At 41.1% G+C, this 16,812-nt stretch overlaps 2 protein-coding genes across 2 annotated transcripts in view; both read right to left on the reverse strand.

The window, feature by feature from the left end:
* The window catches only part of prmt3 (protein arginine methyltransferase 3), a 60,465-nt gene extending 46,944 nt beyond the window's left edge, over positions 1 to 13,521 (reverse strand). The window contains exons 1-10 of the mRNA XM_044355682.1: positions 13,414 to 13,521; positions 13,024 to 13,159; positions 11,860 to 11,942; positions 11,720 to 11,769; positions 11,276 to 11,381; positions 10,101 to 10,266; positions 9,438 to 9,579; positions 7,063 to 7,128; positions 5,034 to 5,155; positions 1,732 to 1,831 (exon numbers count right to left, since the gene is read on the reverse strand). Coding sequence (XP_044211617.1) covers positions 1,732 to 1,831; positions 5,034 to 5,155; positions 7,063 to 7,128; positions 9,438 to 9,579; positions 10,101 to 10,266; positions 11,276 to 11,381; positions 11,720 to 11,769; positions 11,860 to 11,942; positions 13,024 to 13,159; positions 13,414 to 13,435 — 993 coding nt within the window. The 5' untranslated portion in view covers positions 13,436 to 13,521. The remainder of the gene's footprint in view (positions 1 to 1,731; positions 1,832 to 5,033; positions 5,156 to 7,062; positions 7,129 to 9,437; positions 9,580 to 10,100; positions 10,267 to 11,275; positions 11,382 to 11,719; positions 11,770 to 11,859; positions 11,943 to 13,023; positions 13,160 to 13,413) is intronic.
* Positions 13,522 to 14,645: 1,124 nt separating this feature from the next.
* On the reverse strand, positions 14,646 to 16,781 carry LOC122985213. The gene is made up of 4 exons (XM_044355683.1): positions 16,663 to 16,781; positions 16,509 to 16,570; positions 14,885 to 16,391; positions 14,646 to 14,718 (listed from the first exon to the last, which is right to left on the reverse strand). The coding sequence occupies exons 1-3, from the start codon at positions 16,683 to 16,685 to the stop codon at positions 14,887 to 14,889; spliced, it is 1,590 nt and encodes a 529-aa protein (XP_044211618.1). The 5' UTR covers positions 16,686 to 16,781; the 3' UTR covers positions 14,646 to 14,718; positions 14,885 to 14,886.
* Positions 16,782 to 16,812: the final 31 nt, after the last annotated feature.

Here is a 16,812-nt window from a genome sequence, read left to right on the forward strand (position 1 = left end):
CTAATATAGCAGTGTAAAAATACTCCATTACAAGTTAAGGCCTGCATGAAAAATCCTACTTAAGTACTGTTACTGCTGTTCAGCAGATGTTACAGTCTTGCTTCAACAACTCATAGACATCTGAAAAGTGACCCAGACCACACACTGCTTTTTGTAAGATGTCAAAAGCCAAAAAGGTTGGAAACCACTGCTTTAATCTTTAACAATGTGTTTAAAAGCTTGTTATATTCAGAGTTGTACTTAAGTACAGTACTTGAGTAAATGTACTTAGTTACTTTCTACCTCTGATTTTAACAGAACACATGTACGAAAACTTGGCCTCAGAAAATTGGCCTTAGACCAGGCATAAAAATGCCAGCATGTTGGGGCTTAGTTTGACCTCCAACAAAGGAATGTGTTAAAAACTTCCAATAGCACCTCTCAAACCACAAAGGACCAAACACAGCTTGATGTGTGAACTGAAGATCTTCAAGTGAATTAATTGCAGTATGTACATGAAGTCAATGGTGCAGGAACACATGTTTCATTACACAATGTGTAATGAAACTGAATTGAAAACTGACTTGTTTAAAGTTGTCATTGGGTCATGGCACAGGCAGCACTGGTAAAATATTTTTTGTTAAGTCAAGGGGAATAAGCCTATAGCTTATACCAGCTACTAAAAGACCACAATACAAACTGAATGTGGTTTTGCAGCGCCTATTTCTGCCAATAGTTATTAATATTTTGTAGTGTCCTGATAAACCTTTTTCACATTGGACATTTTAAAACACAGGTGTAACTACATAACATGAATGACTGCATTTCATTTAGGTGTTCACTGGTATGGCAAACAGGAACACCTGAAATTGGAACCAACCATTACACCTGTGCTATTCCTGCTATAACAAGAAAGAATGTCTTCTGTGAGAAATGTCTGTTGCAAGTGTATCAGTGTATGCATTGTACTAGGTACTGAGTATGTATTGTAATCTCAAAGCTCTAGCCATTGGTCAGCAATAACGTCCTGCCTTCCACTACGTACACCTTAAAATCACACACCTTACCTAAAAGTTGGTCATAACAACTGCACTCACCATCACCATTGTGGAGACTCGGGAAACTCCAACAAAACGGCAAATATCAAGGGAAAGAGCCTTGATTGAAAAATACCAACATTTTCCTTTAATACTTTCACAATGTCATACCAGAAACCCATGAGGTGATTAATGACAGGGAAGTGGTTTGAGTCTGACCCAGGCTGTCCACACCAATCGTGTAAGAAATGTGCTTAATCAAGCAATCATTGAAAGTCTCCAAAGCAAAACGTAACACATGGAGCTGGTTGAACCCGCATGTGCATGTATAGATTATACAAAATATTTTTTCACCTTATATATTGCCTATAAGTTGATTGACTGATGTGCAAGTGGATGATTTCCTCTAACTGAACTGATTTTGTTTTCCTTCTCCGAAACCGAATCGTACAGAGCGAGCATTTATTACTTCTGCATTTTCTTTCTTTTGTGTGAATTTATGGAAATCCTGCAGGAGCATTTTGGTTGAGAAATGGACTCTTATGAATTGGTACCTCTGAACTGATTCACATCCTCAGCTATCAATATAGGCTTTATCTTAATGAAAGAGATATGTTATAACCTGCATCACATGTTTACCAGTTATACAGACTTTGACACTCAATAATCAGACCGCTACCGTATGTACAGAGTGGGTAAGTAATTGTGTACTGACCATCCATTCTGAAATGATGATGTCCACCTTCTCCACAGGGAGGTTGATGTCTTCTATGCGGCCTTTGATCAAAGTGATCTTGTCCTCGAGCTGGTTGGACCTGCAGGAAACATGAAGGAATCAAAGGACTTACAAACTTGACTGCCATCCAACAAACCAAAGGTACAAGAGTGGGCTTTGAAGTTTCACTGTGGTGTGCAGTAACTGCTAAAATAAGTAGATACCAAAAGCCAATTATGGTCAAGAAATGTTGTCTGATGTAAGGAGAATTCATTGATTTTCCTAGGTAGTGTACAGTGGGATTATCAGATGTTTTTGTCAGAAAACAGCAGCCTTCTGCTGCAGCTTTAAATTGGAGTTGATGACAGAGATGAGCTGAAAGGTGTTAAAATGCTCAAAGGGGCTGTGGGTTCATCGCAGTGAGTGACCCTTCTCACATTACACATAGCCATTTGAACTACTGTTAATATGAAAATACTGATTAATGCAGCTTTAAGCTTCACTGAAGCTAGAGTAGCCAGTCAACTGACAAGAGCATTGTAGTTATAGTCACATTAACTACAAACTTTACAAGACGGATGGCAGCAATCACTTTTCTTACATTATGAGCAATTTTTCAAACTTGTCAAGACCAGATTGCCACATTCTTTTCATATGTTTCCAGTCTTTCCCTATCCATGTGAAACCGCAACCGTGGGCCCACAGAGGTGTCAGGCTCAGGTAGGAACTGTAAGATCAGTGCTGCTGTTTAAATGATCCTTCCTTTCAGACCGGCCAGTCTGGGTATCAATCTCTGTGAATATTCCATTATCATGACAGCTAATGTTACCGAGGACAGAACAATTACTCACAGCGGCCCAGAGTGCATTTCTGTAGCAGCGATCCTTATCTTGAACCGTCTCTCCCCTCTCTCCTGCTCTGCGCTCGCTGCTATCACCTCCTCCCAGAATCCAACCCCCCCACCCTCTCCCACCCCACCCCACCCCACACCCCTCACCCACAAGCCCCTACCTCCTCCACCTTTCACAAGAGGGAAACACTGTAATCTCATTATTGGGGTAATTTAGAGGACAATGTCAGGACTCAAGGGAGAGAGAGTCAGTATCTGTGCAGCTTTGTGTGTGTGTGTGTGTTTGTGTGTCTGTGTGAGTGTAAGAGAGCGAGACAGGAGGAGAGAGGTTGTACATTTCATCATGGTAAACCAGTCTTTGCATGGTGGATTGATGGTGGATTTTTTTTAACCTCTTTTTTTTTTGCAGGAACGTGCAGGATCACATTCACACAGTTTAACACATTCACACCTGGAAGCTGCTCAGTACAACAACAGTCTGACCAACAGTCAGACTGCCTTGCTCAAGGGCAACCTCAGTGGTGTAATGAGGGAGGGGCAAGAGCTGCTTTTTCACTTTCCCCACCCAGTTTTATCCTGCCAGTTCGGGATTGAACCCACGACCTCACAGTCACAAGCTCGCTTCTCTAACAGTCTTAGTCGGACAAATGATTTTCTCACAATAATTGTTCTCATAATTTGGATTTCAGTGCTCTTATTACAGATGATATAGACACAAATTTCCAATGTCATTAAGATCGTTAAATAACTAATATATCAGACAACATATATGGTATAGTTTCTTGTTGTCTTTTTTTCAGTATCATCAGGACATGGTTGAATATTGTCCATTGTTAGAATGAAAAAATTAATTGTAAGTGTTTTTAAATGACTTATGAAATAATAATTAATTATTTAATAACATTTCATATCAAATGTTTCAATTTAATCATGTTTTTCTGGATAACAAATTGCACAAAATTCAACACAAACATTTAAAAATAGCATTTGCCGGAGTGTCCCGAATTACATGAGTCAAACAAATATCCACAAACTGATAATCTGTCTATCTTTAGTTCATCTCACTATTAAAAGTTCAATTTTACTCATCAATGTAAAATATTTACATAGTAGTATTTTATCTATCTTTTTTTTCCCACTTTGCTGTCACAATCTAAAGCATTCTATCGGATAATCCATCAATTCCAGCCATTTAAAAAAAAAGTATTTAGACAGTATCCATTAAGGAAGTGACTGTGAAGGAAGGAAGTCACATCCAGCTTTTCATTTAAACTTCGGCGACGGAGTGAAGACAGGAGATGGATGCTCCTGCCTAACCAACAGGAGCCACTTTAATTACAATCCTGATATTAACATCGAGAGGAAGTGACGAACACACACACAGGCCAGCTGCACACACACAGAAATAAGACCTATAAAATCACAACCCAAGCAAACGGTGGATTTAAAAGACACCCAAAGGGCCGAGTCTGTGTGTGCTTCCGTATGTATGTGTGTGTGTACATATGTGAGTGTGAGTGTGTGTGTGTGTGTGTGTGTGTGTGTGTGTGGGGGGGGGGGGGGGGGGGGTTACAACATCTTTCTTTAGCTGAATCTTCACCGCTGGCAAACCTGCGACGCAGCCTGCATGCCAACTCACACTCCAACAGCGAGTCAGTGGGCTGTAAAATTAAAACGTCCTTTTTCCTTCAGCAAACCCCATTGTTTTGCTTATACGACACTATCTTACATAACGGTAATAATAACAGTCATAATGGCCCCTAACTCAAAAAATGCATTTTAGAGGCAGGGGTGTGATGGAGGAAGTGGTTGCAGGTAGATGTGGAGACAGCTGAGGCTCTGGTGGAGGTAAATGGACCCCACTGTGGAGAACTATGTGCTGGAAACTGGAAACAAACAGCACCTGAAATTGGACTGAGGACCGTATTAAAAGGTACCGACAGGGGGTCATCTACATGTTTGCGTGTGTGTGAGTGTGACCGTGGGTCTCGGACTGTAGTTACTGCAGGGGGAGAGGAGGCAAGGGGTGAATTACTCAGACCGCAGGTGTAAATTATGTGCATTATGGCCACGCGACTGACAGCAGCTCTATTGAAGTCAACCAGCTGCAATAAATAAAAAAGGTGGCTGGAGGTCACACGGACCCCTACTCCCACAATGCTCTGCTGCATACACTGGGAAGAAATTCTATCCACATCATGGGGAGACTCACGAAGGACCGCTACGTCTTGTAAGGTGAGGGTCACATGACCGACAGAGGTTGCAGAGCTATCGCTACCGAGCTAATCTGCTAGCATGTTAACAGCCGACTGAAAGACAAGTACTGATGAGTTTTAAAAGAAGAAGAAAAAAAGAATTCTATTAACTACCAATGTATTGGGACAAAGGCATAAAAACAGATTTATATACATACCTGAGAAATAGGTTTCAAAGACTGTAGTGTGTCTCTCACCTGACTATGTCCATGGCCTGATAGATGATCTCTGATTGGTCGACTGCTATAACCTTCTTTGCTCCAGCTCTGGCGGCGAACATGGACAGTATGCCGGTGCCACAGCCCACATCTAGCACCACCTGCAGGATGGAGGAGAGTGGGGGGTGAGGGTAGAGGTGGGACAGGCACAGTCAGAATTGACCCAGGGCTAACTAAATACGATACTGAAAATTAAGAAGATGACAGAGCTGCAGAGTTGAAAAGGTCCCAACATTTAGGAGTCCCCCTTTTTTGAACGCAGCTCCCTGTGTGCATTCACTCGCATGGGCCACTGCGCATGGTTTGTGAAAGTCTGACTGACTGGGCAGTTATTTCTAGTGCACGCAGGTTGAGAAAATTGAACAAATTACATCCGAAACAACTCAGCACACAGCCTGAAGTAGGGAAAATTGTTATCTCCACACAGCCAGAAAGAGAAAATACTGACAGACACAAATGACTGCATCACCAAAAAACCTAAAAAAGAAAGAGCCTTCTTGAAGGATTGCTACCAGTATTCAGCAACAAGTGCTGCCTACATGAAGAGAGATCCAAGTATGCTGCTCAAAATTGCTAGAATGCAACACGGCAAGAAATGATCACTGGAAAAAAAAAAGGTGATTTCTTACCCAAAGTGGTATACTTACTGTAAAAACAAATTTAGACAACTGTTGGCTCCAGACATTGTTGTCTGAACAGGGTATTGTTTTTATAGTTTATCAGATAAAAACATGAAAATATGCTGCTTGTTTTATCACAAGCAGCATATAAAACTGTATTTTTCTTGCATTTCCTTTTGGATCTTTGTTTTCTAACCGTGTGCTGCATTCATGCCCTGCCTGGAAAGTCTTCTTTGTGGGATTCTAAAGTCAGTCAATAAATGGCATTACATTCACATTTTAATTTGGTGGACAATCAAGACAAACATATGATAATGATAATAATGACAATGATGAACAAGTGCAAACTGTCATGGAGGCTGATTTGACACATTGATTTTTTTTAAGGATTGTAGGAACTTCATTATACCACTTAATGGCATTTGCTTCCATCTCTGTATTAACATCTGGAGGTCAACTCATCAAACTTAATGGTCTTATATTCAACATGCTGAGTTTGCTACTACAAACAGCTTCTAAATCATCAGGTTCACCGAGTAACTTTTTAATTCTAGCCATTGTTGTTAACTTCTCAATTAGCTCTATTTTAGGTTTCCATAGGTTACAATTAAGTTGTTCATCCCCACTGCTGTTAAATCACTGAGACCAGCTGCAATGACCATACATCCATCTATATATAACACTGTGTTTATTTGTGTCTCTATCTAAGGCACCTTCAACTTCCCAGCAAGCATCCCGCTGCCTTTATGGGTTCACAGAGGGTCAACAGCACACTGCTGACACAACATAACACACAACACCTCGTCCCTCTCTCAATCTTTCTGTACCGCTACCCACCCAAAAAAAAAAATCTTAGCAATACTGAAATAAGAATATCCTATTTCGTTTTCTATTTCCCGCTTCCTGTAGAAGGTGACACCTCCCTCTCTGCTGACTGCTTCGCTCTGACAGGGATAATGTACGTTCCCATCAACACAACCTGCCTCCCTCCTCTACAGACTCATCCCAGCACTAACCAGCAGCCGCCCATATAATGGATGGTCATGATACAGGCCACTGCTTCCTGCAACTAAAGGCAATGGAAAAGAGACGGGTGAGGTGGTGGGGGGGCTTGTTGGAAAGGGCTTTTGGGGGGGGGGGGGGTGTTATGGGTTCGATGGTGGATTGCGCGCGTTTGTTATCAGCGCTCTGCAGTCGTCATTCGAGGCGCTAATAAAAGCGCGCTGTGTTTTAAATCTGACACCATCACCTTATTAATGTCTTTCCTGCAAAATGCACACGCCTATTCCTGTTAATAGACTTGGCTGTACATTAAACCAACAAACCTGCACATTTACACACATTAACACACATGAGAATATCTATTTGCATCCGTTCGGTCGGCTCACCTTGTCTCTGAACACTTCTGGGTTGCGGTACATGAAGTCGCGGTAACTCTCTGTGCGCACTTTATCCTGTGGAGAGAATATTTTTAAAAAATTAAGAACAATACAAACCTCAACTGTTCCTGAATAAGAGTGAGAGGAGAAAAGAACATATCTGGCAACATGTTAGTGTGTACAGCAAAAATTAAAATATACTGCAGGATTATAAATCTAACCTTTTGCAGATGTTTTGTGTTCTACAAAAGCTTGTGTTAGGATGCTCGTGCTGTGATATAACGATGCATTTTAACTGGCCTTTTCACCCCTCTTGGGAAAAAGAAATCCCAAGCATAGCATGTAAAGCTTTTCTACACGAGTTCAGATCATAACAGACTGTGGGAAATTTGGAAGAGACTGGTATTTTTCTAGTAGAGGTCAGGTCAGGACTCTAGGCTAATTAACCTGCCAATCAAATCTGCCCACAAACCCCAGCAGCTCCTCTGAGGAAGAAAAGCAACTAAATCTATTGAAAATGACAGTAATGACTTGCAAGATACAGTGTAATTGAGGAAGTTTCAATACTTGGTTTAAAAAAAATCAAAGCTTTTGCTCTCACACAAAAGAAAGGTTTCAGTCAGAAAATCATTTAGTAATGTGGAAGTGATGACCAAAGAGTCATTCACTGTTCATTTCATTCATTCAGGCAGAACAGTCAAACAAGCTCTGATATTTGTGTCATTCATCTATGACGCAGCATTAAAGACAAATTTAGGCTGTATCATAGTGTTACAATATAATATGGAGTATCATTAAGAAATAATTGTTATTATATATCAATAGATCCTTTAGCTGTTATACTGTAGAAACATGTCACATAGCATTTAGACTTAGGTTTGACTTATTTGGGGAAAAAATCTAACTGATGGCAATTTTGATTCTAAGAGGTTTGCTGTGTTGCCTCGCAAGTTTCTGGACATGATTAGAGTGTTGTGTTGTGATGTAAACAGCAGTCGAGGAGCTTCTGATATGTTACGATAAGTCAACAGGCAGTTCACGCACTTGTTATGTTTGAGTTGAATTCTACCTCTTAAAACTGTTGAGTGGAGGGACAGTAACACAAAGAGGACACATAAAAAAAAAAGAAAAAAGAGTAAAGTATCTCTGGAAGGTCTAACTCAGACTGCTGAAGTCTCATAGTAGCTTTGGCTGAACTTCAGTTTGCATTTTTGCACGGAGCTGGACTGTGGATTTTGTCTCCTATAACTTACATTGGAGTCGCAGCAGGTCTAGAGTGTGATCTAGAGCTCTTTCAATGTACATATGGGTATGTGAGCTTTATATTAAGACAGACAACATTCACAATGAAATCTATAGTTCTTACAGTTTAAAATGGTTTTGTTTAAAATCCAAATTTCACTACAGAAACAATTAATTCTTCTGTCTAAATTGCTCAGAGACTAGAACTCTATGAAACTGATGAAATTCCTAGGTGGGTCAGTTCCTTGAAGCAAAGTGAGACAGATTCTCAACTCTTTCATGGGTCTGATGGGTCTGATCTCATTTTTTATTCATCAGGCTGATATCGCCAGCGACAATTTTAAAGTTGATTTATTTCAAACGGAAGTGACGTAAAATGAGGATTAAATCAGAAAACATGACACCCTCTTTCATAGGTCTCTCACACACACACACACACACACACACACACACACACACACACACAGTGCGTCAGAGATGATGCGCTTAACGCCAACCTGTGAAAGAGTTGACCATGTTCTACCGCAAAGCCCCCCCATCACGTGTCCTCAGCCCCTCCTGAGCCGCTGCTGGAGTTTACAGCTTGACGCACACACACACATGACGCAAAACTTAACAGTGCTTAGCACCAATCAGGACAGCCAAAAGGAATATGTGTAAGCACTGCAGTAAGTAGAACAGGAAGGGAGGAGACAGCTGACCGCCACCCCCCCCCACACCCCACTCCCTCACACACACACACACACACACACACACACACACACAAACCCCCTCAGCTTACTGACACTTTTAGGTTTCTGCGCTTAAGCAGTGTAAAAATTAATTTCCACGTTTCAAGCAGCCGCCGTGCAACGGGCGCCGCTGTCTCACATGAGAGCTCAGCACTTATTGCTGATTTGACACTTTTGAGAAAATGTCTTGTCCTCAGTATCAATGTGTGCATAAAGATGATCACTTTCATTTACATGCTACATAGAAATCTTTCAACCAAGACGCATGCTGATGAACCTGCTCTCGCTCTGCGGAGGCTCCTGCACCCGGGGGGGGGGGGAAGTAACTCACGAGATAGTAATGAGACCTGCAGGTCTGGCCAGTGTGAGTGTGTGTGTGTGTGTGTGTGTGTGTGTGTGCGCAACTCAGACCTTCAGCATCTCCTCATGGATGCCATAATGGCCGTAGGAGCTGAAGTAGGCCTCGTCTTCGTCATCTCGGAGCTCGGCTACAGTGCCCAGGTTACCAGATCTGCTGGTTTCTACATTCAGCACCAAACCCTGAGCCAGCAGCCTGAAAGAACACCCGATAGATCTGCCTTTAACGTCTCATATTAGGACACGGGACAATAGCGGCGACCAGAAAGCAGAAAGCACACACAACCTTCATGCAGGACGTAGCGGTAAATGGAGGAGATGGGAGGCATTCATCTTTCTAACTCTCTTTTCACCCCGTCTCCTCCCTCCCCAACCTCACTCTTTCTGTAATTTTCCCTTATTGCCCCCCCTTCCTGCCTCCCCTCCTCACTTTAACCTCCATGCTGCAGTGGAATTTTCCCTCCCCTTTTTTATCTCTTCCCTTCCTCCAAACTTCTTCCACAAGGTACTCTAGTTGATGTTTCTGCAATACTGGGTTCACTGTGTCCCCCTGCTGGCCACAGCAGGGTACTTCAGGAGTAAAGCAATACACTGAGTACAGTGTAAGCTCACAAGAACATAAAATCTTACTAAGATTGACAAGAAATAAACTAATAGGACAACGCTGTCACGGCTAGAGGTTATAAAAATATGTGAAAATGCAGAGACGTCACTGACTTGAGTTTGTGCAGATCATCCATGGCTCTGGCCAGCGCCTCTTCTGAGCGGCAGGCTCTCTCCTCAGCGGCCTGCGCCCTCTGTAACACGGCATTATGGGACTCTGCCCTAGATGACAGGCACCCCGACAGGCCCGACATCTCACTGCCACACAACTCCTCAGGGTCTACCAGAAACACAGAGAGGGAGAGACAAACAAAGATGTAAAACACAGAGGCCGAGCACAAAGGTCAATGACTAACAGGGCAACGAGTACAAAATGACATGTCTATTTATCTACTGCTTCTACAGCTTCAGTTTAGTTGTTTTAATGACTTCTGTTTTTTTGAGCTATGCATATTTCATGTTTTTTTTTTTTTAATTTTCATACTATATGTTTTCTGTTGTATTTTTAATGGCTGCTTCAAGGTAAGTTTCCTTTAAAATAAAAAGTGAAGCAAAGTAAATCTGAAATCAGTAAATTTATCAAGGTCATATCTCACAATTAGCCTAGAGTAGTAGCAGTAGTAGTAGAGTCACAAAATTATATTTTCACTGTACTTCTCCTTATCCATAAGGTCCCAGCAGAGTTTAAGAAAAAAATAAGAGTAACCGACCTCGTAACTAACAATAAAACTGTAGAAGAAACAGGTGTTGCTTTTGTTTGGTGCATTTGCTTTATTCCAAACAGCAGCTCTCTTTCATTGTCCAGATTTGGGCAAACATGAAATGATCTTACATCCTATTTTCTACACCAAGTACAATGCAGCCACAAGACATGTCAGGACTGGATAAAAAGCATGAATCTCATTTCTTGTCAACCAGAAAACCTGTCACTTCACTCCGCTTATGCTTTCTGCACCTACGCACAAAACTATATCCTGCTCCTTCTCTAAGGGATGTTCAAAGGGGGAAATACAAGGAAATCACTGACTGCAGTAAAAGCGACTGAAGTTGGTTAGTTGGTTGGTTACACCTCTTTGATCTGGATCAGAGCTGAGACCGTAGACAAACTTTATAGTACCAGCCTGATAAATGTGAATGAGTGTGTGAATTTGCGTTTGCTCATGTGAGTTACAAGCCAGTTCAATGAGGTGTTTAGCATCTAAAACTTTCTGCCTAAGATTGGCAAGACAGACATATCTGTTGCTCAAACTGGAGCCAGTTACTCAAAATCTGTGTAGTAGTTGCTGTACCTGTCTGCAGCAGAGGGTCGTCCTGCAGGACCGGCCGCAGGAAGTCTTCGCTCTCCCAGGGTAAAGGAGCGTCTGGCAGCCCCGTCAGACAAGATGCATCACATTTCTGTGAGTACAGATTTGTTTAGACAAGAAATCCATCTGTTCAATCACTCTTTTTCAATATGCACTACAATTACTTGACAATCTTTGCAGATGTTTTTTGGGGTTTTTTGGATAAAATATTAACAATCCTATATGTAAAGAAACACTGAACACGAGGTAATGAACAAAAATTGCGAACACCAGAGAAAAAAAGTCTAACTTTCCCAATATATGAATTTACAGCATATGAACTTTTAAGACTTTATAGTGTATGTGAAGGTTGTGAAACTGAGCGCTTTACTCTCTACCATTAAATGATATCGGTTTAAGGTTTCTAAATAGAGAGATGAAGGTACTTACTGTTGAGCGTATAAAGTTGATCATCTTTATGTAACCGTAGTCATCTAAATCTAATGAGGAAAACAAAGGTGAGTCTTTTCAACAAAACTGAATAATCCTCTGGCTTTTCAGTGAGGCAAAGAGCTTCAGTATCTACTTACTGTGTTTTTTTATCACGTCTACGAGGTTGACCTGGTGCTCAGCTGTGCAGTGCTGCAGGGTGGCCAGTACAGAGCTCAACACCCTGAGAAAAATAGAGAAAAAAAATTCAATTACAAAGCCTAATACAATATACACTACTGTGACATAATTTAACTTTGAATTTTGTGAACAGTTACATCCCACTGGTTTTGAAGCAGGGAAGACTGAAACAAAATAATCTTTCTTAGACAGATTTTGAGTTTTTATCAGTTGTGATTTTCTGCCTGATAACTGATCAGTAGGTTAAAAATTTGGATGTCTGGACCCACATTTCTCATAAACAATGTATCTGAGAAACACTCACTGTCTGGCATTGTGCTGAAAGTTAAATTAGTACTAAAACAATCTTCAGAAACAAATAGCCTACTTCATCAGAGGAGGGTTAGAGAGGTATTTATGAAGATTCCCACACACACACACTCTAACTCTCTTTCGAGTACAAGTTCTCAAACTGCAAATGAGAACAACAACGATGCTCATACTGAAACAACAATGCACAGTCTAATTTCTAATTATGACTTAAAGGGCAGGTTCACAACTTTTCAAGTGTGTTTTAAAACAACAGTCAGGTGTCCATATGAACAGTCAAAGAGGTTTGCCTCGCTGTATTTATTCCTCCTGTTCATATTGGCTATTAAAAGATCCCCTTCAAAAATGCACTTTCAGTGAAAGTGATAGAGACCAAAATCCACAATGTGTCCACACAGTTGGTTTGTGTAAAAATGCATTTAAAAGTAGATGTGAAGCTTATATGTGGCTTCAGCAGTCTGAGTTAGTCATATCAAGTGGATATCTGTCACATTTACAGTCAAATTCCTTCTTTGTGTTTCCTTGGACAGTGTTTCCCTGTTGAGCTGCAGTGAAAGTAAAGTAACAAAAAAGAGGGACCTGACTGTTGTTTTAAGACAGACTGGAATAAATTGTGAACCCGTCCTTTAAAGTGAAAGAAAGGGGAGGTTGAAAATATGATGGATGGATAACAAGAGAAAGTTCTGACAAGAGCACTTCGGGTGATGTTCTGCAACTCAGTAAAAGAAAGTAAACCTCGACCAGTGTATGTTTAAGATGCTGACTATTGTAAAAGTCTGCAGTCTGTTTCCTTTGGCAGTGCAGCGTCATCTCACCTGTCACAGAACAGACAGGTAACTGGCTGACTGCCCTCCTCCTCCTCCTCCATACACTGCCACTGCTCTTCATCATCGTCATCATAGTTATCATCATCCGAGAGCTCGGGCATATCCTCAGCAGCTCCATCACAATCTGTTAATGTAAAACAGTTACAATCAGAGCTGCATGTAAAAGCCACGAAGCCACACAGTCACTTTGGCAGCGTTGAAGTTACGTTTCATAGATGAATTAGCATGAACAATACAACTGTTACAGCCGTTGACGCGTCGTGTAACGCATCCAAAGACAACAATTAATTAGCTATACATGCGATAAAAGTTATCATTAGCTCAAATAAGCGCATGCGTTTTTATATACTGTTTATATTCGCTATTAACCACACTCACGTGGGTCTGTGTATTCTGCCATGATGTCGAGATGTCGCCTTGGTTTCAGTGGACTTCCTGGTGACGTTTGTTGACGTAATGAACGGCAGACGCTTCAATTCCAGATTTAAACCACAAGATGTCGCCAAAGCTCGAGTTTGAAAAAGCACAAAGAAGATGAAAAGTACAATAATGACACGTCAAAAATAATATAGACCAGTTTTATTGAGAATATTGAATGCTGGGTGTGAAGTGGCCCTAGTTTGGCTTCATTTCTCGGCTTAAGGGATCTGGTTTTGCTCAGGCACTCAAATATTTTGTTGCTTTAATGACAAACGACATCAATCTCTTAATAAATGCTGAAAAACACAACAGCCTCAAACCCACACTGACCCACCAGGCATAACAAACTCCTGCTGTGTAGCTGAAGATGGTTAAAAACCCACAAAACTTTAATTCAAACTCAAGCTGTATATGTCAAACTGAATTTTGGGAGAGTTGGAACAAGCTGACACAGGCTACTACTACTGTGTGGAACTGGATGTGAAGGAGTTAAAAGATTGATGAAGTTTTAAAGGCAAATGATGGTCCCTCCGAATAAAGGTATTGTCTGAGGTGGTGTTCAAAAGTATTATAAAATTGTCCTCCTCAAAAGAAGCAGTTTAAGTACTTTAGACTCTTGATGAGAGACAGTGATGGAAAGTAACTAAGTACATTTACTTAATTACTGTACCTAAGTACAATTTTGAGGTACTTGTACTTTACTTGAGTATCTCCATTTGATGCTACTTTATACTTCCACTCCACTGCATTTCAGGGGGAAACATTGTACTTTCTACTCCACTACGTTTGACAGCTTTAGTTGCTTTTCAGATGAAGATTTGACACTACGGATAATATAACAAACTTTTAAAATACAACATATTGTTATAGATGAAACCAGTGGTTTCCAACCTTTTTGGCTTTTGGCATCTTAAAATAAAAAAAAGCAGTGTGTAGTCAGGGTCACATTTCACATGTCTATGAGTTGTTAACAGCTCAACCAAATTGTGATTTTTCCCTCTAAACTTCTCACATGCTTTCATTTCAATAAATGTTCAAATGATCCAATATTTCACCAAAATCAAAGATTAGAGAAAGTCAAAAGTTTGAGAACCACTGCATGAAGTTACCATGTAGCGTATCTCTTATTAACCTCTAAACTTTGAATAAAGCCCAAATAACGTGAATATGAACAGATTAAAATGGGCAGAAAGGGTTTTAATGTTTTTATTCAAAGTCAGACCCTTTCTGGACAAGCAGTAGAGCTCCAAGTTGGTTTAAAATCTGGGGGGGGGGGGGGGGCAAAAAAAACAACATCATAAGATTACATCTTAATGACCAGTTATTTCACAATAACCATGACAACTTTCATATTCTTGCAGACCGATAGTTATAACAAGACAAGTTAAACAAATGCATTTTAGCAACTTATCTCAAGCCTTAAGCATACCTCTAGCTGGTGTTGCTACTATTTACATTTGCAGCAGTAGTATCTGGCTGGTCTGTTGAAGACTGATCTGTTTCTGAAGGACTTGTCACCACCTTGTCATCTTCTATATTGTCTTCTGCAAGTTGTAGCTTTGGAGGAGAATCTGGTAATGGTTTGTTTTCTTCCAATGTTGGTCCAACTTCTGCTGAACTCCCAGATTGGCCCTCAGGGATTGATGTTTGAGGTAAAAGTTCTGCATCTGAGGCCTCTGTCTGCATGGGTGAAGCAGACTTGGTGCTCATCTCTCCAGTGATTGCGGTAGTATTGGTACAGTTCAAACTAGGGGGCAGGGTTGTCACTGCAGCCTCCAGATGGGGAGCATCTGATGGATGGGTGTGAGCAGGGAGATCAGCGGGAAGTCTTTGAAAGGGTTTGAACTTGCCTTGGACAAGGACTTGTCTGTCTGGTAGTGGAGGATGCCGGCTGCTGAGTTGGCTTCCTCTGGAATTTTGATTAAGATTTTGCTGCCTCTCACTTGATATTGGAACACCAGGACCAAACCCTAGTTTCTTTGAATCATGGCCGTAACTTCCCTGATTTTGATTTACAGATGGGAAACCTGTTTCCGAGAACTTTTTACCTGTAGCAGTACTAGCATGGGGCCCTGTTTTTTCAAAACCAGGCTTGAGGCGGCGGACATGGGCATATCCTCTCGCTTCAGATGTCACATCACCGCTGTAGACCCTTGGACTCCATGTTGGATAAGACATCTGAGTGCCTCCAGAGTTGCTTCCAGGAGAATGTTCCTTTATGGTGGAGTCTATATCTTTGATAGGTTTTAAAACTTTTGGCAACAAGTTGGTCTTGTCATGAATTAAGCTGTTGTGGAAAAGATGAGCTGACTGATATCCACTCACCTCAGACCCGGTTGTGAGAAGTGACTCTTGAGGGTGGATGGACTGTATGTGGTGTCTGATGTGGGTTGCATCAGACTTCAGACTAGACTTGACAGAATGAATATCTGGACTCACTGTACTGCTGTGTGAATACAAGCTTACTGGAGTGTTGTCTGCCTGAACAGGTGAAAACCCTCCTGTTGACTTAGTTCTAACGCGATACATAAGGGGTGAAAACTGAACTGTACCTGTTGAGAACACAGAATCAGAACTTGCTTGATGAATCTTCCTACCGTCAGGAAAAGCTTTGTGTCCAGCACGATTGTACACCACTGTTTTTCCTCTTTGCATAGCTGAGGCAGAGTTGGAGCCAGACTCAAAATGGTTGACATTACCATTTTGTGTTTCAGGAATAACAGGATAATGACTTTGAGTTTGTGAGGGTTTAGAATCAATGGTGTGCTGTTGTTCAGCAGGGTAAACATAGCCACTTTGTCCTCTGTCCAAACTTGGCATCCTGTAACCAGCTGAAAGTCTTCTGAAAACAGAGGTTTCACTCAATCCTTTATGGTCTCCATTGTCATTGTGGACTCCCACTGGGGCCTGTCCTGCCTGGACACGTAGGACATAACCTACAGAAGCAAAACACATTGACAGACACTGTACAGATTTTTCTATACAACAGGCAACTCATCTTCAATTATGTTAAAAAGTATATTAAATTTTGAAATTGACAGATCATTCAGTACCTCTCTGGGTATTCTCACAATTTACATCACCAACCAGCAGCCAAAAACAAAGCACGAACAGCCTGCAGAGTAAAGAGCAATGCAGGTTAAGATCATATATTATATGTAGATGGCAGCAAGTAATCAAATAGCTACTATAAAAAGTAGAATTTACCTCAAACAATCTGCAGAGCTCATGGTTCAGCTTTTTTTTCAGCAACACCATACCACACCAATAATAAATCTGGCTACAACTGACCTGTTGAAACAGGTAATGCACACACATACCCCTATTTATCAACCCTAAGCAATGATAGGCAGATTA

This window comes from Thunnus albacares, chromosome 1 (genome assembly GCF_914725855.1).
Source record: "Thunnus albacares chromosome 1, fThuAlb1.1, whole genome shotgun sequence".
Lineage (NCBI taxonomy): Eukaryota > Metazoa > Chordata > Actinopteri > Scombriformes > Scombridae > Thunnus > Thunnus albacares.